We start from the raw sequence: 26835 nt of genomic DNA on the forward strand, positions 1-26835 counted from the left end.
CTGGCGCACCTCAACATGAACACACCCAACGTCATGAACCTGGCCCACCTCAACATGAACACACCCAACGTCATGAACCTGGCCCACCTCAACATGGCCATGGCCGGCTCGCGGGCGCCGCCGGCGACCGCTCTCAACAACAACGTGGCGGGCAGGACGCAACTCAACGACAACTTCTTCCAATGATACTGACTGTTGCATCCAGAACTGAACGTTATTAATGTACTGATCCTGAATAAGTTTCATATTACGTATGTATATACTATGAACTACTTTATCCCGTTAGCGAGAAAAATATTTTAAATTTGTGTCGAAGCCTGGCAGAAATATCATCTGTTTGTAAATTTAATTCTAGCTCAAATATTATCAATTAGTGAATTACGAATACTTGAAAAGTATTTATTTTAGGAGTAGAGTCGATATTGTTTGATTTGAATAGTAAACAATATGCAGTTGACATAATTAAATTACAGCTTAGACGAGCTCGGCGACTGTGAAACTTATTTGTGTTCGGAACATCTTCATTGTGCTAAATAATCGTATATTGATAATTGTTTAAGATTTTATACATTTTGATATTAAATAATTCGCGTACTGGGTGCATATCAAATGTATATCAGATGATATTAATATGTTAACTTAAATTCTTATGAATGCTTGTTTGACACTCAAAATGGCAATATATTTTTTGACTTCCAACTATCGGAATATAATATGCTTAAATCTACAAAAAATATACTTTTAAATTAATCGATTGGAAACTTACGCTTAAGTTCTTAAATTAAATTTAATCTTGGTGTCAAATGAAAACCTATTCAAATTGAGAATTCTAAGCTACAGGTAGTTATTTTTATTTATAAATTATTACATTGTTTTAAAACATCACGCCATTTTGAATTAAGTTATTGTACATAATACATATATTATATATTGCATATTCAACTAAGCCATATCTCATTTGTTGTACAGTGTGTAAATAGCTGCTGTATATAGCTTTACGAACACAACAAGCATTCATACGATAACTTGTTATATTATATATTATAGTGGTAGGAATTCAACTATTTTTAAAGGAAGCTCATAAAAAGCCATTCAACACAGACCCGAGCTGTTTGATAGTGTAATGTAATTAAATTACTGTGTTTAATTAATATTATTCTTAGTACTATTAATTTTTCACTAATAATAAATTACTTATCAAGTTGAAATTATTAAATAGGTAAATCTCACTATATATATATATATATATATATATAAATGCAAGGGTGAAGTCCCGTGATAACTTCTCTTGAAAATAGTTGCATTGTATACCGTATTGTATTGAAGTAAGGTCCTTAATTGGTATTGTACTTATGTATTACTATTTTATATTCCAATATAAAACTTGCATTTTAAAAACATTCCTGTAAATGTTATACAAATGGGCTAGATGAACATTATCCGGGCCCTTGGTCTGGGTCATTGGTCCGAAGCAGACTAAATTATAAAGGTATTATTGTTTTACTAACAATCATGATTTTATTTGAAACATAAATATTCCAATATGTATAATATATTTTATGTGATTGATAGAAATTTTAAACGTTCACAATTGATGAGGCATATAAATGTATTTGTATATGTGTGTACTGTTATATATATTACACTGAACATATTTACAAGCTGCATTGACAGCGACTGTAAACGATAATATAGTAATTCATCAATGAGTATGTTATATTGATACTTTTTTCTTGTTCAAATTTATATTTATGGTTAATTAATAATATTTGTATTCAATATCATTTGGAGGGTTATTGTATTAAGGTAGAGACCCTGTTGCTATATTTAAATTCGTAGGTCCAACGAATACATTTCAGCGATTTTCATTTTCAATAAGAAATCAGTTTTGTCGCTGATTCTTGTTATTTATTTTTGTCAATAAATTGTTAGTTGTCTGTATCGTTAAATAATGATTGCATATAATTTGACACATTTTTGTGATTTATTTGTGAATCATCCGACACTAAAGTGTAATCACATGTTACAATGTTAACGGGCGATGTGTATCTGTAGTTGTAATATATTGTTGATTCGATGTGTACGTAGCGATAGAATATTTTTGTACTCGTCCCTTGGACTGTATTGGCCGGTTCTCACGTGACGAACAAGCGTTTACTAAAGACAATCTTCTACAACTCACAATATGAACCAAGTGTTAGAAGTTGGTCACCACATTACAAGCGGGAGGGGCGCGATAATCAATATTGACAGCCACTGTTTCTGTTATTGCTAAAAATAAAATGAATTTATTAATTGTTAAAGTAGCGCTACAATGGTTGTCGCTCCATCACAACCTGCCCCGTAATGTTCACGACATTCATTTGATAGTTTGTTGTGTTTTATATTTTGAATGTGATTTGATCCAACTTTTTAATCATTTTTATATACATAAAATTAGCCATTTTACTTTGTATATAAATTCGATCGCGTGCAGTAGTTTGATGCTATAAGCGTTAGTTATTGTATAGTTTTTCTTTAATATGATTGTAATTAATGATCCACGACAAAAAGAGTGCCAATTGAACCAACTGAAATTTATATACATAAAACGTATATTATTAGCCAATTGTACAAACGACAGCTAAACAATGTCACACGAAGCAAAAATTGCTCAACAATAAAAATTATACGAAATTGAACAAACATGTTCAGACGGGGCGGAGGTTGAAATGGCGGACATGGCAAAATCCCGTTTATGTGTAGTATTTGAAATATTTACTAAGAAATGAGATAGATAATTGGCATTAAAGGGGAAATTGTCGAAAGAGAAACCTTTTATTGAAGCGTGAAGACCCAACCATTACACGCGGCGATTGAAACATTTCGCCGCCCCTCCCTTGGCGAGATGTGGTGAGATTTTGCTCGACCCTCATCCCTAATTTTCCGATAAAAAAGATAATTTGTATTGGATTTATGTAAAGAAACTAATAATTATTTTATTTGGACTAATTTTCTCAGTTTACACACGGCAATTTTTTCTACTGAAGTTAACGTTTTCACAGTTTACTGCAGAATACATTTTCATTGATATTACCGAGAACCTCCGGCACGTGAGATACGGCTCGCTCAGACCAGTGTTGTGGAGCTGGCAGCTGTCGAGAGATGTCACGATGTTAAAGGTTGTTGTACTTCTTAAAACGTTCTTTTAGTTATAGCAGCCGCTTTATTGTTTAGAAAATATACACTTTTGTTTGTTAACTTAGAAATCAGTGGTCTATTCGGGACCAATAGAACATACAGATACTGTCATTAGCCGGCACGACCACCTCACCACTTGTCAGCACTCCTACGACTCCTCCTCTATAGTTTTAGACAGTCGAATGGAGGTGAAAAGTATTAAAATTCCACCACCTTTATGAGATGTATTATTTTTTTCTAGTTAGTGGATGTAGGCTGCTGAAGCGTCTATTTTAACACCGAGGTAACGCACATGGTTTTTATTCCGCAAATGATCTGTAAGGTTGTCTCGAAGGAGTAAGACATTTACTTTTAATGGGTGTTTTATAAACACTTGTTATCCATAAAACTATTCATAATAATTCAAATTATTAAGATTATCATTAAAACTTCCATTCAGACTCATCGTCGCGGGAGATATTACCAGTCGCATCTTGACTGCTTTCTTTAACTTAAGTGTAACACTTAAATAATATTTCACTTGCACACAGCTTCATAACATATTATTATTTATTTATGAGTGGTATCTACAGTTTAAGAATTATAAATTATTATTTGTTTGCCAAGGGTGAACCCGGACGGACGGACTGAAGGAGTAGTGGTCGTATATTATGTGTTTGTCGGTCCGTCTGTGCCGGCTCTTATCATAAGCGGACCACCTCGTAGTCTGTACATACAGATCCAACGTTCTTCCAACACCACTGCGAAAGCAATAATTATTACTTTGAATTATATTGTAGTTGTTATATTGATAGTTTATTTGCGTTTGTTTTCGCACAAATATTAGTTAAGTTGACTTGTATCTATGTACGTACCGACTGTAAGTGATGTTACAACATATTAAAAGTGTGTACATAGAGGCGGTGTCACGAGACCTCCGGCCGATGTTGATGGTGAACTATGTATCAGTAATAAATATAATTTAATTAATTGAAGTTTTATTTTGTAGCTGCTCATCAAACTTCATCACCACAACACCTGTGGTTATGGTATGGTTTGTAAAGGGTCAATTTTGGGTCCTGCGGACTTACCATGAACTCTTATGAGTTATTGCGATTCAATTGACAACGTAAAATGAACTGCTTTGCTATTTCGTACCACGACGTGATTAGAGCTATCTAATTTAGGTTGACGTCAAATCGAATCGGAAACCGTTTTAGTTCGTTCATTCATTCGTACCATGAACTAATATTTCAACCTAAACTGGATAGCTTATGTGTCAAAGTGAGCGATTCGTAAAAAGTTGCTACTTCCTTAGAGGAAAGTGAATCGTGTTGTTAATAACTTTTAAAAAATAGTGAAAACATACAGAAAAGGAAAGTTTTATTGATGAAAGATGAGATGAGAATACTTTATTGGACTTTTTTGTAAAACAAAATACTGGAAATAAATACCGAAAATGAAGATACTAAAGACGTAAGGGCCCGGGCTAGATAGCCTGTTCGCAAGAACAAATAAAAAAAAATATACTTTGTGCTCCTGTCAAATCAAACATCAATGGAGGTGCGTTCATAACTCGTTATTTTTACGAAAACACCTAAGCAAACATTTAATTTTGTAATTCAAAGAACTATATATATTTATATAACTATTATTTAATAAGTACAAATAAGGGGTTAATGGTTTATAATTTGACGCTGTAAAGCGCAATTTTAAAATGTATTTTCTACGCAAAAAATCCGCTTAAATCATATTATTTTAGGTTTCGAAACACCAATTTCGAAATTCAAAAGACTATAGATATAGTTTTATGTAATTCCAGAAGAGGCCATTCCTGTGCTAACCAGTTATTGGTTGACTTGTTGTTGATTTTATTCATCTGAGGGTTTTCAGGTTAGTTACCTACAATTCAATTATTTTAAATTCACATTCAAACGAACATTAAAAAGTAGAGCTACATTTGCACCTACTTAAACAAATATTGAACGGTTTTCATTAAGATCTGTCTATATAAATATTATGTTCAGTAAGTACTATAAGTATACATATACCAATCACAATATTCTGTCCTGTCTGTCGACTCAAGTGAAGACTGAAGTCGTAACATAACGGTAACAATCACATTGCAGTAATATGACACAATGTGGGGCCGCTTTGGATTCTTAAATAACCAAAAATACTGCTGGCAACTGCGTAGTAGTTTAGTGGCTGTGGCACCCCTCAGACACAATGATTACACACTACTGATTGGAGGCAGAACAATAAAATAAACAAACATGTGTTTAAAGCCGCTTTAATCGTGAACATTGAGCGCTAATAGAATTACATTAAATAAAAACAATGAAACAGCGAATCATTCATTATATCTTACAACTGTATTTTCAATCAAAATCATTATTAATTGATTTCATATTTTGACCGAATTGGAATTTCAGTTTTTGGACAAACATATAAAAATACACAGAAACTTATGTATAAGTACTTAAAATACTAATCTTAAATCGCAATAAAAAAATATAGAAGAGTTATCGCGGCTGCCATCTTGATTTCTTGAGTTCTTCAGAAAAGGCAACCTCAACAGTGACAAAATATAAATCTCACACATACCTAAGTATTTGTAAAATGTTAAAATTAGACCCTTAAAGCAACTAATACTGAAAATATATTGTTTACAAACAAAATGAAAATTTAAATCATTCAAATATTTAATATTCAGTCTTCCGAATGCATCAATGTTAGATACTTTAGAAAATTGTTAAAATAATTTGAAAAGATTCCAAACAATGTAATTATAATAAAACTAATTCCACTTAGTATGTTAATTCTTAAATTAAATGCACAAATCGAATTTTAAATATTGTATCTTACTAAATCAATAAAAGCAAAGAAAGTTTATTACTGAATTAAAATCAAATTATCATTAAAATAATAAAAAAACATCCACGAAAAATAATGGATCCAATCAATAAATATCATTTCATTATCTGCCAAGATACATTCAATAAATAATAATCAATGAATTTTTTTTTCAAACTGAATACTACTCATTATTAATTAAATAATCTTATTCGTAATACAGAATTCTAAACGCAATAATATAATATCAATCAATCACAAAACGAAATTCAATAAATTTCAACATATTCCGTTACAGATATAGAGTTACTCTGAATAGATTAAAAACAACTTGGTTCATGTAAATGTTACTTTATGAGGCGTTCTGTGTTCTCAAGATTTACAATCAGTTTCCCACACTTTTCTGTTTTAATATTGTTTCGTTCTAAATAATATTTAAATCCAAACTATTATAATAATCTTAGATGACAATGTGCCCCGCAGGGTACAATGTCAAGTATATAACACAATGTATTCAAGGCACGTGTGTGTATGTATGTATGTAGGTTCATACTAAACACATCGAATTTCGCCCACAATGACTTGTTTTAGATGTATATGCAAAACTATTAGCAGACATTAACGGACACATATGGAACACACAGAACGTGATCACCTCTGCGAGGATATCCCCTAATCATGTCTACACACCGCCTTCATGAATGGTGGTTCGTTGCCTTACGAGAATTAAAGATTTTAAATTTTTATTATGATAGTAAGAGACGAGACGAGCAGGACGTTCATGTGATTAGTAATTGATACACCCTGCCCATTTCAATGCAGTGCCCCTCAGGATTCTTGAAAAACCCAAAAACTCTGAGTGACACTACAATCGCGCCTTGAGACATAAGATATTAAACCTCATTTGTCCAGAAATTTCACTAGAAACACAATAATGCTCACATATTACTGCTTCATGACAGAAATAGGCGCCGTAGTGGTACCCATAATCTAGCCGGAATCGTGTGTAATGGAGCCTCCCACTGGTTAATTTAAAATAATATATTTCGATAACTATTAATCCACTTGTGGACGAATTTCGACGTTGCGATTCTTAATTAGTTAAGTGGTCACCTAACATCAGAACTAAGCCTACAATACAAATACTTGGTTACAACTTACAATCTTGCGCCGATTTTAACGTCATGTATAGTTTATTTAATTTATACCTAGTGTATGGTACCTAGTGGTTTATTTAATTTGAAATATATAAAATGTGGGTAGATCTAAATAATTAGCAAAAATACATGATCTATTTATCTCGATAGTAAAAGTTACAAATGTATGTCATATTCAATAATTAAATAGATTATGAGATTCAAGTGTACTTAAGTATAAGTATAACTTAAGTATTCTAAATGAATAGCGGTTATGCGATTTATATTTGATCATTCATTTAGACATTTAGGTAATTCAGATAATATATTATGTAAGGTGGCGACACATTGAGGTACTTATGCGTCGCACGGTTGGCCAAACTATTTGGAAGCAGTTACGCCAAAATGTACTAAAACATAAATTAAAAAGAAAACCAACCTGAGTAGAAACATTCGAGATCTATAATTAACATCTAACAAAACAACGTCCAGATGATTTAGGTTCTTTGAATTTAATAAAATATTTGAAAATCATTTTACAACGCATCATGAATCATGTAAGCAATTAAAAAACATACTTTTCCGAATTATAATTTCTTACAGATTATTAATACATGACGATTTTCAACTTTACTAGTCGAAAAAAACAGCAGTGTCATACAAAATGTCGATTCGTACACGACCAACATGTATGAAATAGCTGTTTCTTTGTTTGGAGTAGGAAAGTTGGTCCCATACAAAAAGTTGTTCGTATTCACGAGTAGCTTGTCTCCTGCGAAGTACCCAATTAAAAGCACCGTGACATAACACATACGTGAATTAAATAAAACACCCTAACAAACCTATAAAAGTGAACATACAGATAGCTGTACAAGAGACGCTAAGTCGAGCGGCTGTGAGGCTTGTTAGCTGACAGTGGGAAGGAGTAGGTTTATTAATCGTAAGTACTTGATTTTGATAATGGAGTGATTATTCTGTTACGTATTGACTTATTAATAGTCTGTGTTTACGCGCTCTTAACGTTATTAACTTCACCCCTAAGTGAACAGTCTGATACCTAGACTATTCATAAATCTTGTTACGTTTGTTCAACTATTCCGCTGTGGCAAGTAAAAAAATGTATATAAATCCGGTGGTGAGGCAAATCGTATCAATCACTAATAGAACAACCTGAGGATAAAATTATTATAATACAGAGATCGGCCGCTACACGCGAGCGCGGGTCAGGGAGTCGGTGAGAGCGAACATGACGCTGTCGTGGAAGTTGGCGACCACGGTATAGTTGTTAGCGAGCAGAATATCACTGGTCTTGTTCCTTGCGGCCATGTCGGACGACCGGACCTCGATCACCTGGAGTACAATAATAACAATTAAATATAATAAAAAACATCCTAAAAACCGCACAATTCAGAACATGATTGGCAATCGCAATCAATTTTTATTTAAACAGTGGTGAATATTTAATTAGAATCACTTCATATGAATCGTGGAAGGATAAATCGACGTGCAATATTCCTGAAAAATCTGTAAATCCAATAATTAATAATCGTGCAAGAATATAGCTTAGAACTTTATGTCTATTTTATGTTACTGACTGCTTGGACGTCGTATTTGAAACATATTAGAAAAGCACCAATGGTTCGTTCCATTTTTGAAATTAAAAGTTGTACCTACAACTTTGAGTATAAGTATATATGAGATTTCCACATATATATGGACTCATCACGATATCTCTTAAACCATAAAGCGTAGTGACTTGAAATTTGGTAGGAATATTCCTTTCACCGAGTCAGCTAAGAACGGATTTTACTAGATTCACCCGCAAGGGTTTTTTTTTATTATCAACAGAACAACGACCGTCGGGTCAGCTAGTAGGATATAATATGATTAAAGACCAACAATAAGTTTCGTTTAAAATGGGCAAAAATAAGTTATGACGCCTCACCTAGACATTTAATTGTTTATTTGTATTTTGATCAAAAAGTGGACGTACAGGAGAATAGCCGACCATTTGAAATGTTCTGTAATAAAGATTTTAATGCTAATATGCTAATCGTTGCTAAGACCCATTTAAAAGCTCCAACCTAATTAAAAACTAAGTTTTTTCGCCGAATGACCCTAGAAACGTCTCGTGTAAACTGGGACTGTCTCGTGTTTCCGGGGGTTTCTCTAAAGGTTCTTAACAAACAACACATAAATAAGCGTTTATTATTCGCGAAAAAATATTTTAATGCGACAGTACGAGAATGAAAGAAAGTGTTATTCTCAGATGAAACAAAAATAAACATGGTAAATTCTAATAAACCATGCTTTCAATTACAAATACACATGGAGCATAGTCAAGCACGGTGACGGCAATATCAAAGTATTATGTTTATCCGGATGTGGAAGTGGATGGATTGAAGGTACAATGTATCAATTTCATTAAAAATAACATAGCAGAGGACACAACGATTCCCCACTCTGACGACCATTTGCCTGTAACCTGGATCTTTCAACATGGCAACGACCCTAAACACACAGCCAACAGTGTCAAATGTTTTATTAGGGAACAGCGTATTTCCGTCTCAGACTGGACCGTTAAACCCTATTGAAAATCTGTGGTATGTCGTTTAAAAGGAAAGAAGTCTCAAACAAACGAAACTCCAGTCAAAACGAACGGTATGAGGTGTTTGTCGAAGTCTAGTGACACAATCCCAATAGAAAAATGTCTGACATTGCTTGAATCGATGCCATATCGTTGCAGAGCTGTCATTGATAATATAGGCTACGCATCTAAATATTAATAATAACTACGTACTACGTGTTTACTTTATACGTGTTTGTTGTGTTGTTTATTTATTTGCGCGTGGTTGGCGTAAGAGGCGACTAAGGGATTAAAAACGGAGGATGGACAGCAGCATCCTTCCGAGAACCACCAACTCCCACTGCGATCGCCAACCCGCCTGCTAAGCGTGGTGATTACGGCAGAAAACACCCAAAATATAAAAAAATACACTGAGAGGCCCCGGCCCCCAGTCTCCAGCGGCCCCGCTCGTGGTGGCCACGGTAGCAGCCACATAAGCGACTTGGCAGGGGGTGCTAAGAATTCCTGTGTTCGGAATCGCTACCACAGACGAAGGCCATTGGCACTGGCAACAAATAATGTCAATACACTGCGGACCGACGAGAAGTTGGAGGAACTGGAGGAAGTTTTAAGCAGACTAATGTCATGGGGTTATCTGAGGTCCGAAGATAGGGTGAGGACTCGATAATCCTAAATTACGGACACCAGCTGTACTTCCGGGAGGGCGACTAACTCTCACAGGGTGGTGTCGGGTTCCTCGTGCACAAGTCTCTCGTCAGCAACTTAACTGAGGTGGGGAGCGTGTCGAATAGGGTAGCGTACCTAATACTCAGAATTACTCAACGGTATTCGCTGAAGTTCATTCAGGTTTACGCTCCGACTTCGACACACTTAGACGAGGAGGTAGAGGCCATGTATGAGGACATCTCAACAGCCATTTACACTCCTAAGACCCACTTCAACGTTGTCATTCGAGACTTTAACGCAAATCTGGGCAAACGTAACGGCGATGAGTTGAGTGTGGCCAAATTTGGTTCTGGAAATCGGAACGCCCGAGGCCAGATGCTGGCTGGTTTCATGTAGAAGGAGGATATCTATATGATGAACTCCTTCATGAAGCTAGAACAACGCAAATGGACTTGGATCAGCCCCGATGGTGTCACTAAAACTGAGATAAACTTCATCGTGTCGATCAAAAGACTATATTCAATGATGTCTCTGTGATAAACTCAGTGATAACTGGGAGTGATAACCGCATAGTAAGAGGCACATTGAATATCAATCGAAAACTAGAGCGGTTTCGACTGGTGAATTGCAAAACCGCTTCGAATGCCTCGGTGAATGCGTTGTCGTGGACGACTTTAATAACAGGTTCGTGGCAGCTGTTCAAACGGCAGAGTCTAAGTTCTTTAAGGCCAGCCGTTAAAAAAGAACCGGAAAAATCTCAGATTCTACCCTCAAATGATGATGTAAGACGCCAAATGGCCTTTCAGTCACCGGACGATGCATCCCAGTATAGGCAGCTATATAGACAAATCTCCAAGTCATTGACTCGCGATATACGCTGCCATAACACAGATTTTGCGAAGGCGGCCATAGAGCGTAACAAAGGCTCCAAAGTATTCGCACGAGATTTGTCTATTGGGCAGAGCCAACTGACTAGGCTAAAGACCGGCGACGGCAGGGTCGTTTCGTCTAAGCCCGAACTTTTGAGGGAGGTCGAGAAGTTCTACGAACAGTCACAAGAGCCAAACTAACCCAACACTATACCGAAGATATCCCAGATGTCAGCCTACAGGCTACGTACACGAGATTAGTATGGCCCTAAAGTAATGGCTTAAAAACAACAAGGCGCCGGGTGATGATGGAATTACAGCGGAGCTTCTGAGAGCTGGTGGTACTTCTGTGAAGGTTCTCCAGAAACTTTTCAATTCTTTCATCCTCGAGGGCAAAACGCCGCAAGCATGGCACAGAAGTATAGTGGCGCTGTTCTTGCATGTCAATTGACGAAACATATTGGATTATCAATAATATTATGTTAACATCTTATGTACAATGTTTCTTGCAAATAAAATTTCATTTCTTCAAAAAGGGTGATAAAAGGTCTTTGAAGAACTATAGGTCCATATCACTTCAAATTCAAAAACACTTTATTCATGTAGGTCACGGAAATGACACTTATGATAAAAAAATAAAAAAAATAAAAATATTGTTTCTTATTGAATTTACCGCTACTTCGTAAAGGGTTGAGCTAATGAGAAGAAGTAGCAAGAAACTCATTGCCACTCTTTTAAGTCAAGATTTACATTTTAATTGTTTTACAAATCATTTCAATAACAATATATGCAGTGACGCAACAAAAATACTTAAATGTCAAAAACTGAAAGCCTTACACAAGTCAAAAAAAGAAAATTAATACTTATAAACTCAAGAGTCATTGAGTATAGTAGATGCATCAATCCACACATACCGTAAATAAATAGAGGCTTTATGTGAGCATTTCATAAAATAAAATATATAATAACTTTAAAGAAAATAATAATAACAAAAAACACATCAAACAGACCTCCCGGTAACAAGATCATCCAGCCACCACACTTCTGAGCCATGTATATAAGCTGTTAGGGTTATCACAAATGGTCTCGTGCGCAGGTTAGACGACTTCCAGCCTCCCGAATAAGCCGGATTCCGAAAAGGCTTTAGTACCATAGACCACATACATACATACGCTGCGGCAGGTTATACAGAAGACGGAGGAGTATAACCAGCCACTATGGTTGGCGTTCGTGGACTATGAGAAAGCTTAAGCGAAGACTTAAGCCATATGCTCGATGGCCTCAATACAGCTTCCCAATGAGTAGGTCTCAAAATGACCATGGACAAGACGAAGATCATGTCTAATGCCCATGTCACACCTACTCCCGTAACAGTTGGGAACTGTACTTTCGAAATTGTTGACTAGTACGTCTTCCATGGACAAATAATCCAGTTGGGCAGGTCCAATTTCGGAAGAGATCACTCGTCGAATCCAACTTGGATGGGCAGCGTTCGGGAAGCTCCGTAAAATCTTCTCCTCAAAAAAAAAATACCACAGTGTCTGAAGACGAAGGTTTTTAACCAATGTGTGTTGCCAGTGATGACATACGGAATACAGACGTGGTCGCTATGGGCGTTATAAGGAAGCTCACTGTTACTCAACGGGCAATGGAGGGGGCTATGCTCGGAGTTTCCCTGCGAGATCGAATCAGAAATGAGGAGATCCGTAGGAGAACCAAAGTCATCGACATAGCCCAAATGATTGAAACTGAATGAAATGACTGATGACACTGAAGTGGCAGTGGGCAAGGCACATAGCTCGGCGGACAAATGGCCGTTGGGGCAGTAAGGCCACCACCACGCGACCACGTACCGCACCGCAAATTAAAATCTGTTGACATTCCTTTAACAAAGCCATGTTGCAAAGGGTTTATTGAGATTCTTATCGCGACATATATGTACGAAGTTTAGAAATTGGGCTATAATGGCTAACCTAGGATTTTGACACCTTTTAATGTATATAGGAGTAATAAATACTTATTTCCATATATTAGGGAAAGAACATTCGATAAGTTATTTTTGAAAGAGTAGAGCTATGGGTACTAATATAGTTCTAGTATAATATCAGGTCCAGCCGATTTTCTAGGGTCTGACTTCAACTAATCAATGACGTTATTTTGTCAGGCAATATCTCAATAGAATATATGTTACATCCAGTGTCAGTGTCAGTGAAGCTATCAATAAAGTGTAAAAGCGATTGGGAAGCATAACAAGAAACATTTGAATGAAAATATGCTGAGAAGGCATTAAAGATGGCCTCTCCAGTAGTAAAAATGTTATGATGTTGATGGAGTCAGATGGAGAGGAAACCTGAATTGTCGCTTTGTGATTTAATAAAGGACCAGAAATACCAAGAATTATTTTCGATGGAAATTTAAATATGTATAATATACTCTTGATAACACTAATTAGATTCAGGGTTCTTAACTCTTTCATGGAGTAATCTATATGTTGCTTGATCTGAGAGGTTACCATAGGTTTTAAAGTTACAGTAATATTTATATTTTTCTTTTATTGATTTTATAAGAGCTGACAAATACCAGGAAGGATATGAGTTATTTTAAAGTTTAGCTAATGGTATTCTTCAGCAGCCAACAGCAGCTGTCTGTATCTTTCTCGCTCGGGTACACTCGGCGGTCCCAAATTCACCCGATCGAGTATTTCATCTCAGAACTGGACGGATCAGACCACCTATGGGTAACCTATGAAAAAATGTGTGTGTGGTGCTCTAGAAGTAGTTTTCACTTCAACAAAATCAGATTGAGACGCCACCTTCGGCAGTAGCGTCACTCACTGTACCTGCAGCCTGGTGCTGGTGAAGGGCAGGTGCGACAGCGCGGCGGGCGCGGGCCCTGCCGCCAGCAGCGTGTAGGCGGCGCGAGTGGCGTCGGCCGCCAGCAGCACGGTGTGCAGCGGCAGGCACAGCACGCGCGACCTGAACGACACGCCGCCCTCGCCTTCTTCTTCTTCCTGGTAGCTCACCTGCACATCAATACTCTTTATAAGTCTATGACACACAAAATGTCTTCAAACAAATCTTCGAAACAGTCTTCATCATAATTCACTATGATATTTAAACAGGCATCATATTAAATTCCCTTAATGATGGATAGCAGGTAGACTCCGTGTATGCCGACTTTTCCAAAGCATTTGATAAGATAAGTGATACAACCTTGATTACAAAGCTATCTATACGTATACATCGGAGTTTGCTGAGATGGCCAGAATCTTACATAAGTAATCGTAGCCCAGCAATAGCATTAGAGGGGTTTAGATCTAGGTTTCAAAAAATACCATCGGGCATTCCACAGGGTTCGCATCCTGGTCCTTTTCTATTCACTCTATAAATTAACTTGTTTCGAAAAATTCAAATCACCTTTCATACGCTGATGATATAAAAATATTGAAAATTATGAAACCAGAAGAAGATTGTTTATCTATATCATATATAGTAGATCTCTACTCAGACAGATCTGGATTTTGTTGTGAACTACTTGTGTGCTTTAAATCAACTTTTACTTAACACTGACAAGTGCCATATGATAATCTTTAGTTGAAAAAATAACCCTATACTTTTCAAATATGCTGTGGTCAAGCGGGTAGTTATAAGGGCAAATTTGTATTTTGCTTACGTTAGCAGTGTTATGGTGTTTTTGTCTGTGATAGAATACCCAAAACACACATCTTACAAAAGAATTGCCGTATTCAACTGTTTGAAGAGGGAGCAGACCAGTCAGGACTAAAAAAGTAAATGAACTGAAAATTTACACAGACGGTTCCAAAATGGTAGCCGGAACTGGAGCTGGCATCTTCTCATAGGAACTGAATATACGCGATACTAAGAAGGAAAGTACATAAATATAATATCCGAATTCTCTCCGATAGTATGGCAGTACTGACTGCATACTCAGGAGCTATACCTGTAACTCAGCGCTGATATACGAGTATCACCAATCCTTAGAACGAGCTGGCTCTAACAACTGTGTAACTCTGCAATGGATCGAGGGACACAGCGATTCGTTGGCGAATGATGCAGCGGATGAACTTGCAAGGCGGGGGTCAGAGACCCAAGTGGCTGGCCGCCGCTGCCCTTCAGCCAAATGCGGTCATGGATACGCTCTCTCACCAACAAACTACACAAAAACCCGATGGACAAATATTTCCGTAGACAGTCGAAAGAAGCGATTCCTGCACTATCGCCCAAAGTGACTCGTCGACTTATTAGCCTAAATAGACATGACATGGTCCGCACCCTAACGGGTTACTGAACAAGCACCTATTTACAATCGGCGTAACGGAGAGTATAGGTGCAGGGGTTGTCTATCCGAGGATGAAACGGTCACTCATTTAATCCTGGAATGTGCTAGGGTGGCCAAACAAAGGGCACAAACCTTAGTAAATACAAGGTCGCTCTAGGAAGTCTGCGAACACCCCAGGAGTGTTCTGAACTTCTGGAAGGAGCTGGGTTGTTTGGAATGACTGGCCAATACTGCACGCAAAATGGACCCAACTTAGCGGTCTATAGTCGAAAATGTAATTCGATATCAAAAATGTAAACAAAGAAATGTCACTCTCAATATGACAATTCAGAGATTATCAACATTTTTCTAGGTAGTTTAATTATAAACTAATTTGATTCAGGACACTAATAACATAGATATATAAAATAAATTATTTACAAATGTCTTTATTTGGTTATGGTTACCAAACATAAAATAAATAATTTCCATATATATATATATATATAATATTCGCTTGTTGATTCGGGGTCTAAAGAACTTGATAACAACGAATCGGAACTGGTTACTCTTATTATAAATTATATTTTCCGCAGTCAACTTGTCCACAGCAAAAGTATGATAATTTGATTTTTCTCTTTTTTTAATAATTTATATTTCTGGATATGAGCCATTCAATAAATTGCGCTTTCCGTCGGGCAGTTGTGGGGTTCGATGTTATACTTCAGGCGTGGTAAGGGACATTTAAACTATTACCGAATTGGTTTTTAGTTTTGTGTAGCTTTAACCACTTCTAATAATGAGCGAGTTTTCAGTGATATTTTTTTCGATTCGAACATCTCCAAAACCGTCCTCGCTGCCTATATGAGATATTATAAGACGCCTTCCTTATTCGGTTGCAGCTAAGGCATGTTTAGGATTTTTCAGGCAAAATCAGGCAGATCAGGATCGGAGTTTACAGCTTCATTTTCAATTCTTCAACTTTGTCTGGAATATTCTTTTTAGAGCCGGTTTTATGAGGTGTTTTAAATCTTCAGTGGTTTTTTTCAGTTAATACTTTTGCTCTCTGTGACTGCAGAAACACGTCTCTGATATATCTGCGGTCTTCTTTGCGCAATCACCTAGAGACCAATACTGATGTTAAGGCCAATTTTAATATAACCTTTTCAGACACAGAAATAGGAGTGCGTTGTCACTTTTTCGGCGATGGCAGCATGTCCTGTTTGGTCAACGCACCTGGATCAGAATTCATGATTCGGTTTGTTATGACAACAACGAAATAAAACCAAATTTAAACAAAATAAAGAAAACTAAACAACAAACAAAAACCTAACAACTACAACAGGAAAGCAAGAAGAGCACAATCAATCACGACGAACGTCAGAAACCGAATGAACTTTATTGTTATATGGCGACCAGTCAAACCTGTTACTATGGCCAAGATTTTTTGCAACATTATTTACGTTTTTCTTATGTAGACGAGCCAAATGTTTAGAGCTTCTATCATATTGCCAGTGTCAAAGCAAAGTTTGCACAATAAATTTACATTTTTATTTTTGGATGTATACTATGTTATATTACAAAGAGAAAACGTTGTGCAATATTTATTTATATATTTATTATATATATACTACACTTATAATTTTAAAATGATATTTTAGTATATTTCAACACGCACGATGGAAAAGGTTATTATTTTTAGTTGGCAACGCCATTGTTTACAGTTTTCATCTCGAATTACATTTCCGACTATAATTGTGGAAACAGGAGCCCCTTACCAATACCAATTGGATCTGAAGCACACAATACCCTTATACTCCATCCAGACTCACGGCGAGAAGTTTGGCCGAGACTTCTCGCGAGAATTTGCAATTTATCCACACTCTCATTTTTCTCACTCGTGATCTGTTTCACATCCGGTATGGACGACATTAGAGATGATATTTAAACTGCAGTAGGTTTGGCTCTGTGTGGACTTGCGTATTATAACTTTGTGAACGTTGTAACTCAAAATAAATAATTCTCTAAGTCTGTTCCACGCATCGTAGTTTAAACTTTTATCTTTGTAGTTCCGATGTTTAGCATCTCACAAAATAGGCTCGGATTGAAAGTATTCGATAAATTTCAACTCAAGTTCGTAATTCGACATTTTGAAAAGAAAACAATTTTTTTAAAACAAATAATACGATATGGACTATCGTCTACTCTCTGCAGCTCACTAATCGGCACTGAGACAAAACGTGAGTGTGATAGTCTTCTATTTTCTTGCCCGAGATAACCTTTTGAAGCGGCCAAAAATACCGATAACCATCGGAGAACAGGCGAGCGGCAGAACGAGACAGCGAGAAACTCCTCACACTCACGCTTCTCGGGTGTTCTCGGCGTGAGTATGAATGGGCCAATTGAATAGAGAAAATTCAAATAAATTTCTAAAGTCTCTGGACTATCATACTGGCACTATTTTACTGATTAGATTGATTTTGTTCCCTGCAATGTAGACGTTTCTAGACTCTTTATTTCTTTATAAGATTCTAAATAACATTTTTTCGATGCTCTGGTGACGTCTATAATAAAAATGTAGTAATATTGACATACTCTCATTAAGTACTAGTTTATATAAAAGAAAAGTTAGTGAATTGATGTTAGTTTAATATGTTTTTCTTCTTTTCTATTACATGTTTAATGTAGGTAACAATGTAATTGTTAGTATGCAAGTAAATCTTTGTGAAATATATTTAACAACCGGCCTTTTGATTAGTAATTTGAAGTTAGAGCTTTTTTATAGAATTATTGCTCCATATGCAGCAAGACCTGCGCCTTGAAGTATTGCCTCGTAATATTGATAACTTGGATTTCTTCGAACCGAATGACCATAGAATCGGTTGTTTCCAGTATTGTGATACTACGCAAGAGATAATACGACAATGTTGAATTTAGACCAATATGAAAACTGTTACACCAACTGGGAGATATATCTTTAGTCAAACCATCGCTCCCGGGCAGGGATGGCTTGTAGAAATTTATAAAAGCAGCTAGCCCTCTACAGCACTTATCGTTAGTTTTTCAGAAATGATCTGTCACACCTTAGAGTAACCTGTACCTCTCTCGGATGGGGGGTGGGGCTGAGACAAGCATGGAGTGCACTAGCAGCCCCCCGCAGGGCTAGGAAGTCCCGGGGCGCCGCCCGAACCGCCACGCCTCGCCAGCCACGAACCCTCTCCAGATACAGCATCGTGGGATCTCGCCCTCCACTTGGCAAGAACTCCACAAATGTTTCATTATACTGAAAAATCATTGAAAAACATCACACATGGAATCCAGAATTCAGAACAAAAGATACTTAGTACAACTCATCTTAATTTATTAACAACATGCAATTAAAAAGATCGTTATCTGATATTAAAGTAGCAAGATTCGTGTATATTTCTGTTACTTTCAGAGTAATATGTCGTAGATGGTATAATATTATGACGCCATGCTGCTAAAATTGATTTGGCTTTTGTTCTTCATAGTATAGCTGTGTAAAGAAAAGAAAGTGGTAAGAAAATGGTTGCTTTATCTTACGGTTCATCAGGACATTACACTACAGTAACACTTGAAAACCATGACAGTTGATTGGTATGTCAATCCGTGCTTGCCAATAATTCTTTAAAAAGTTTGTGGAAAACGTCTAAGGACTGGACAAATGCTTTAAACAATGGTTCCAAAAATGAAAAAGTAGTTAACCATAAACAATTTATGTGAACCCAGATAATTACAGTACTCTGTTAAACCTATTGTGCCCCTTCTCCAATAACAAAACATAATAATAACAAGAGTATTTTTTTTCTGCCAACACCTACCACAAGGAATCCCACAGGCTCATTTGTCCTTCTATCTTCTATATAAAAATTATTACAACAATAAACTTGTTACGACTGGAACACCTTCGGGAATATATGAACGTATTTTTTATGCTTGATGGTCTTTCTTAAACCTTACACATCTTAAAATAGTAAATCATGAAATATATAAAGTATTAAAAGTATTTGGTATTGCTCACAAGCTCTCCATATAATCTGTCGAGGACCTCCACCCGGTCAGTTATCTTGGGCTCGGGAGGAGGGTTCTTGGGTGGTCGGGGAGCCATGTGGAGGTGTCGCACGTAGGCCACCAGCGTCGCTGACTCGGCCGGGATGTTGGCGAGGTCATAGTCGCGAGACATGTTCAGTCTGAACTGCTGAGCGCCTAATGCTGTTCAATATAAACATTCAGGTTCAAATATTTTTATTCAAAGTAGGATTTCAAATCACTTATTGAACTTCGAAAACAACTACCCATTTCGGAAATGTATGCCTCAGATCTGCCAAAAAGAGTAGGCGCAAGGGTTCTGCAGGCTTTTTTTTCATGTTATATACAATGTGTTATATCATTCAATAAACATTTATAATTGAATAGCCTGAGGGTATTTGCCCTATCCCCAGTTTGTGGTATTATTAAGAAAATGATTTATGTTAAAATAACCACACCATAATTTTTAACAATTCTCTTAAATTTCGTAACACATTCGTTTTGTACATTTTATGGGATCATTTTGTAAAAGTATATATAAACATCACCCAAAAACAGACTTACTAACTTAGCTTAGCCAAGTAGTAGGCTTAACAAGTTAATGTTTGTTCCTCATGTCAACATTATAGTTGTCACATATATGATACTAGCTGACCCGACAGACATTGTACTGTATATCTTTATATATATAATTCTTCTGTGAGTGTGTATGTCACTGGAGTACTCCTAGACGGCTGGACCGATTTGGATGAAATTTTTTGTGTGAGTTCAAGGGGATTCGAGGATGGTTTAGATTCACAATTGAACTACCTCCTAAACGGCTGGACCGATTTTGATGATATTTTTGTGTGTTCCAGTGAATTTGAGATTGGTGTGTGTCTTCAGGTGGATTCGAGAATGGTTTAGATTCACAATTAAACTACCTCCTAAACGGCTGGACCGATTTTGATGATTTTTTTGTTTGTTTCAGTGAATTTGAGATTGGTTTAGATTCTCAATTCCGTCCATATAATATAATTCTCTCCGTCCATATAAATAAGAACTCCTCTTAACGGCTGGACAGATTTTGCAAATTTAAGACGTGTGTACAGGACAACGTCTGTTGGGTCCACTATTAATAAATAAAATACTGTTTTTTATGTATTTGTCAATAATTTTTCATTACATCAAAAATTATGTCGTAACATATGGTCCATGTTGTTATAATGAAATTATTTCACAGCAGAACTGTCAAACCGTGCTTCAATAAATTCTCTCACAGAAAATATGTCCATACAAAACAAATATTTGAAATAAAAATAATTAGGACTCCCAAATCGAAATAAAAAGTATCCTATCTCTCAAGTTGGACCTAACTGCACTCCATGAAGTAATCCCCATTTAAATCCGTTCATTAGTTTAGGAGTCCATCGCGGACAAATAACCTGTCACGTAATTTATATATTTTAAGATTATACTTACTTAAACATACATATAAACATCCATTACTCGGAAACATACATCCATATTCATCATATAAATGATTGCATCTACCGGGATTCGAACCCGGGACCTCTTGCTTAAGTAGTCAGGGTCATCAACCATTCGGCTATATGGGTCGTCAAATATTTATAATATCAACGCATCATACAAATCTAGCCCAGAAAGTCATTTATGGGCATGAAATCTGATTCTATAAAAGTGCTTCCATTTACGGCCGTTCCCAATACACTATCTACAGATAGTGATATATTACTACCTTCTACTGTCAATAATCTGAAGCTGTCCCAATATACCGGATAAGTCATTCTTATCGCCTTATATTGGGACGCGTGAATTGAAATTTCGTCGTCGTTTCGTTTTCGACTTTGCCATGGGAACTCTTTAATTTTCCAGGATGAGAAGTATCTAAGATGTTGACCGGCAATATAAGGTATCAATATGCCAAAATTTATTAAATTAGATGCATAAGTTGTTGTGTACTACGCTATTTTAGTAAGTAGAGGTTAATAATTGTCCCACGGGAACTCATTAATTTGCCGGGATGAAAAGTATCTAAGACGTTGACCGGGGATGTAAGGTATCATCATGCGAAATTTCAATTAAATCGGTCCAATAGTTTCAGAGATTAGCCCGTACAAACAGACAGAGAAATAAGAAATTCCAAAAAAAACGGGACTTGTTCTATTTCTCTTCCAACATCCCCCTGACTCGCTTTTGATAATTTGTTTTCTTTGTACAGAAATTTGATCTCTACAGATTTATTATAAGTATAGATAAGTGTAAAAATTGTAGCCATAAGATGCGTGAGTCCACAATAGGGTCAAGAGGAAATGACAATTCTGCTTGTGCATTGCAACGATATTTCTTAATACATTTGAGAAAAAATAAAACAAAGGAAATCAATGAAAACCAACATATTCATTGGACAAGTAATAATTACAAATTTACAAGGTAAAAGCAACTTGCTGCAGTTATTTTATGTTAATTAATAAATTAATTATTTAAAATTTAAACTCACAGTATTCAAAACCACATTGTATTGTAGTCTAAAATTTATACAATAGATTATCCGTACAACCCATTACGTACATTTTCTAGAAAATGCTGAGACAAATTAAAAAGTTTGAAATGGTTTACTTACCAACTGTGTCCATGTAAATCAGCAACATAGTCATTACTGTAACAAATGTTAGCACAAATAATATGGCTGGCAACAGTTTCCGGTATAGCTCATTTGGTGGGGTCTTTGTCAGTGACGGAATGCTGAACCTAGAGCTTGGTGCTGGAGGTACCGGCACATTGACTGCAATCTTTGGGACATCTTTCTGTTCTGGTACTTCTGGCTGTGGAGCTTCAGGTAGTGGAGTTTCTTGGATTTTCTACAAAAGGATAATTAGATAACTAACTCTGCCAGTATTATTTTATATATGACTAGCTGACCCGGCAAACGTTGTTTTGCCATATAAAGTATAATTCACGCGATAGTTTTATAAGTAATAAAATATTGCCTATATTAGAGCCTGTACATCATTTTGTTCTATTGTCAATAGTTTTTGCAGCGCACGCAAAAATAGGTTTTCGATTTTACACCTTGTGTTACAAAATAGCAATTTTACTACGGATCCCTAATTTTGAAAAAAAAACACATAGCCTATAGCCTTCAGTAATGGACTACCCAACACTGAAAGAATCATTCAAATCGGACCAGTAGTACCAGAGATTAGCACGTTCAAACAAACACTGCAGCTTTATAATATTAGTATAGATAACATACTTTATCCATTTTAATATTACTGCTTACACAAATATAATATTAATCCTTATCATTTATATACTACATAATGTTATAAATCATTCAGAAATATACTTTTATTTTTAAATCATTTACTTTGATTACAAATTTCCTTTGCCTTTACACTACATTATTTATTTATTTATTGCTCCACTCACACAGATATATCTATAATTAGGTGACACCCCAATAATTATAGGTGCAAATCGAGATCAAGTAACGAAACGGATGTAAACAGAGCATTACATATTATATTTTAGCAAATTAATATTAAAACATTATTAAATAAGAAAAAAAATATTAAGACAAGAGAAAAATTGAGGGCCATAACATCAAAAATAAATTTCTTCTACAATAAACAATGAATATTAAAAAAAAAAAATTAGTACTTTTAACTATTCTTATTCCCAAATACTTATGTGATTTTCTTTTCTTTTGACAGAACTGCATAACTATGTATGTATGTATCTAAAACACAAAATCAATTTCTCTAATGCAAACATGCTAGAAAAACTAACATACACTAAACTTTTGCTAGAGATATGACTTAAGACAGTTTCAATTGGAACTCATACATTATTTGTGCAGATAAAAGAAAATGAAAGCCTTTGAGTTTGGGGCTCTCTAAACATCTAATGATATATGAATATATGCATATATAGCACTTCCTACTATCTTAAATTATTTAAAAATGAAAATTAGACTAGCAGTCGACTGAGGTTGTTGTGATGTTGATCGACTTACTCAGCTCACAGTGCATATTTCTAAATGCTTCCAATCAACTTACTTCCAATGCAATGGGTTTCATCATTTTATATGTCCACACTATAGGATTGATTGAAGTTTTGTTATGACAAAGCATAGTACTAAATATGTATATATTGATGTGCAATATTTATTCAATAATATTACAGTATAATAGAAAAAAAATTACAGCAGATTTAGGTACACATTAAACTTAACAAGTAACTTAAGTGGAAAAGGGATGGTCAACTAATACAAAGTGAAAAGAAGTGGGCCAATGATGTAATAGTGTGGTGTTCTAGAGAAGATAATAGATAAAATCATATCTAGATGGAGGAAAACTAAATAAATTAAATTAGAATAGAGGCAAGGTTAAAATGGCTGGAGAACATACTATGCCTATGCTAAACAGCAAGATTATATTTACATCATTTCTATAGTCATGTTAGTTAAAATATAAAAAAAGAGTACTTTTGTTTATAAATAAATAACATAATAATAGTAACATTGTACTCATGATACTGACAATACAAATACAAGCTACATAGTTCTTGCTCAGAATATACAAAATTAAATTATAAGTGTGACCAAATAATTTGTAAACACATAAGTACTATAAATTTAGTAAAACCAATTAATGTAACAGATGAAAGAATCATGTGGTACTTATTAGGAAATGTATTATATACCATATTTAAGTTTTTGAAAATCACACTTTAAATTTATCATAAACTTGAACCAAAAAAAGTGAACTGAGATGCCATCAGACATCAATGAAGTTTTGTTTATAGTAGCTACCTACTTGGTCAATTTGTTTATGACTAATGAGAGTTATGGCTATGACACTGTTTAAAACATTACTCATTTTGTTCGACATATCTGTTTAAAAACATATATATTCACCTTTTGAACCATTTCAGTATCCTTCTTTACAGGGTTTGTGACAAAGAATCTTGATGTTTGCAATAAAAAGCACGACAATCAAAATCTCAAATCACTGCAACTATGATTAATAACAGCACATAGTGAACGTTTCAATCGTAACTTGTAAGGTTTCAACACTAAACGCAGGTGTTCACAGCTACGATTTTTTTAACTTTACAAATAGTTCTCATTTTAACATTTTATGTCTTCTAATAAAAAAAAATCACCAGATGTCTCAGTCTGTACATTTTAAACTTGTGAACTGTGAAGTATGGCGTATGCTGTGTGAAGTGTGAACATTTCCGTATTATAGTATCGGTGGGCAAAGAGGAGTAAAGGCTACGTAATGAGAGGCGGGACTGCGTATTTACTATTTATAATAGTAAGTACGCAGAAATTTAGTTCTGTATGAAACTTGCAGTAAGATTTGACATAATATTATGTTCTAACTTAAGTTTGAAATAGTAGTAATTACTAATTACAAGGCGATTGGTGACAAAGTATAGTCCGGCTAAGTTTGAAAGCGAACAGTTGCTTAAAACGTAGGTAGTTCATTTCGGCTAACTCCGTTTTTTACAAGATTATAGAAGTCATCTGTCAATCTATCAATAAATGCACGTTTCGTACAATCGAGTGACTCACTTTTTTCTTTAGAGAGCTTCGCGAGGCTATCGTCGTGATAATTATTTATTTTACTCTTTGGTGAACACTGAACATTCATTTCTTTTTGGTTTCTTCGTCCAATATTAGGCGGAAGATCTTGGATATTTCTAACGGTGGCTATAGAATGGACATGATAGTAAAAAAACGTTTTCTGCAACATAAATAGTGTATCTCGTATGTATCTCGTAACCAAATTCTTATATACAATAAGAAATCTCAACTAAGGCCTCTCAACTCTTCATTGTTTCGTCTCCAGCAGACCCAGTCCAATCAGAGCTTATGGTTTTAAGAATTTCGTGTTCGCGTTCCTGTAGCGGCAGAATCATGCGGTTATTCATCTGAAATTAATAATCCATAATATATACTAAAGGCATATTTTTGGGGTGAAAAATCATGGAAAAACTACAAAATGTATCATTTAACGTACCTGTGCAAGACAGCCAGTCACTCGTCAGCCTCCACCACAGGTCTCCGCGCACCAGGCGGCCACGAGCTACTGGCTACTGGCTAAGGCAACCATTAGAACGTACCTACCTGTGCAAGACAGTCAGTCACTTGTCAGCCTCTGCCACAGGTCTCCGCGCACCAGGCGGCCACGAGCTACTGGCTACTGGCTAAGGCAACCATTAGAACGTACCTACCTGTGCAAGACAGTCAGTCACACGTCAGCCTCTGCCACAGGTCTCCGCACACCAGGCGGCCACGAGCTACTGGCTACTGGCTAAGGCAACCATTAGAACGTACCTACCTGTGCAAGACAGTCAGTCACTCGTCAGCCTCTGCCACAGGTCTCCGTGCACCAGGCGGCCACGAGCTACTGGCTACTGGCTAAGGCAACCATTAGAACGTATCTACCTGTGCAAGACAGTCAGTCACTTGTCAGCCTCTGCCACAGGTCTCCGTGCACCAGGCGGCCACGAGCTACTGGCTAATGGCTAAGGCAACCATTAGAACGTACCTACCTGTGCAAGACAGTCAGTCACTCGTCAGCCTCTGCCACAGGTCTCCGCGCACCAGGCGGCCAAGAGCTACTGGCTACTGGCTAAGGCAACCATTAGAACGTACCTACCTGTGCAAGACAGTCAGTCACTCGTCAGCCTCTGCCACAGGTCTCCACGCACCAGGCGGCCACGAGCTACTGGCTACTGGCTAAGGCAACCATTTGAACGTACCTACCTGTGCAAGACAGTCAGTCACTCGTCAGCCTCTGCCACAGGTCTCCGCGTACCTACTTTGTTATGTATAAAACTGCCTCTCAGGATTTTTGTAAAACATAAAACAATGCAATGAAAACATTTGTTGATTAACTGGCTGTTCAAAATGTCGCCATCATCATAACATACACGTCGACATATTACCCAACTAGCAAATAGACTCAGCTCTGCGGCATACACCGTTAGAAAGATTAGAGAGTACACGAATGTTGCGACCGCTAGATTAGTGTACTTCAGTTATTTGAGCATCATGACATACGGCATTTTGCTGTGGGGTCATGCTGCTGACTCTCATATAGTGTTTGCTCTGCAAAAGAGAGCTGGTCGTGCTGTTGGTGCTAGACAGTATCTAAAAGAAAAGTTTAGAGAACTAAATATTATGGCTGTTCATTGTCAGTACATTTATGAAAATTTA

The 26835-nt window shown here is 36.2% G+C and overlaps 2 protein-coding genes across 4 annotated transcripts in view; one reads left to right on the top strand and one right to left on the bottom strand.

Moving 5' to 3' along the window:
- LOC126972282 (clathrin interactor 1) overlaps positions 1-4149 on the top strand; it is a 36685-nt gene extending 32536 nt beyond the window's left edge. The window contains exon 12 of one of the 3 annotated variants that reach the window (XM_050818926.1): positions 79-4149. In XM_050818926.1, the coding sequence (XP_050674883.1) occupies positions 79-186 (108 nt within the window). In that variant the 3' untranslated portion in view covers positions 187-4149. Of the gene's footprint in view, positions 1-9 lie in introns of all 3 variants that reach the window. The other 2 variants (XM_050818924.1, XM_050818925.1) reach the window with 2 other exon arrangements.
- A 1287-nt stretch (positions 4150-5436) lies between these two features.
- LOC126972304 (protein Star) lies at positions 5437-24915 on the bottom strand. The gene is made up of 6 exons (XM_050818961.1): positions 24523-24915; positions 22225-22462; positions 19594-19784; positions 18652-18834; positions 14113-14295; positions 5437-8501 (listed from the first exon to the last, which is right to left on the bottom strand). Exons 1-6 carry the CDS (start codon positions 24532-24534, stop codon positions 8358-8360), a joined length of 951 nt encoding a protein of 316 aa, XP_050674918.1. The 5' UTR covers positions 24535-24915; the 3' UTR covers positions 5437-8357.
- Between the last annotated feature and the right edge of the window lie 1920 nt (positions 24916-26835).

Source organism: Leptidea sinapis, chromosome 26 (assembly GCF_905404315.1).
Source record: "Leptidea sinapis chromosome 26, ilLepSina1.1, whole genome shotgun sequence".
NCBI lineage: Eukaryota > Metazoa > Arthropoda > Insecta > Lepidoptera > Pieridae > Leptidea > Leptidea sinapis.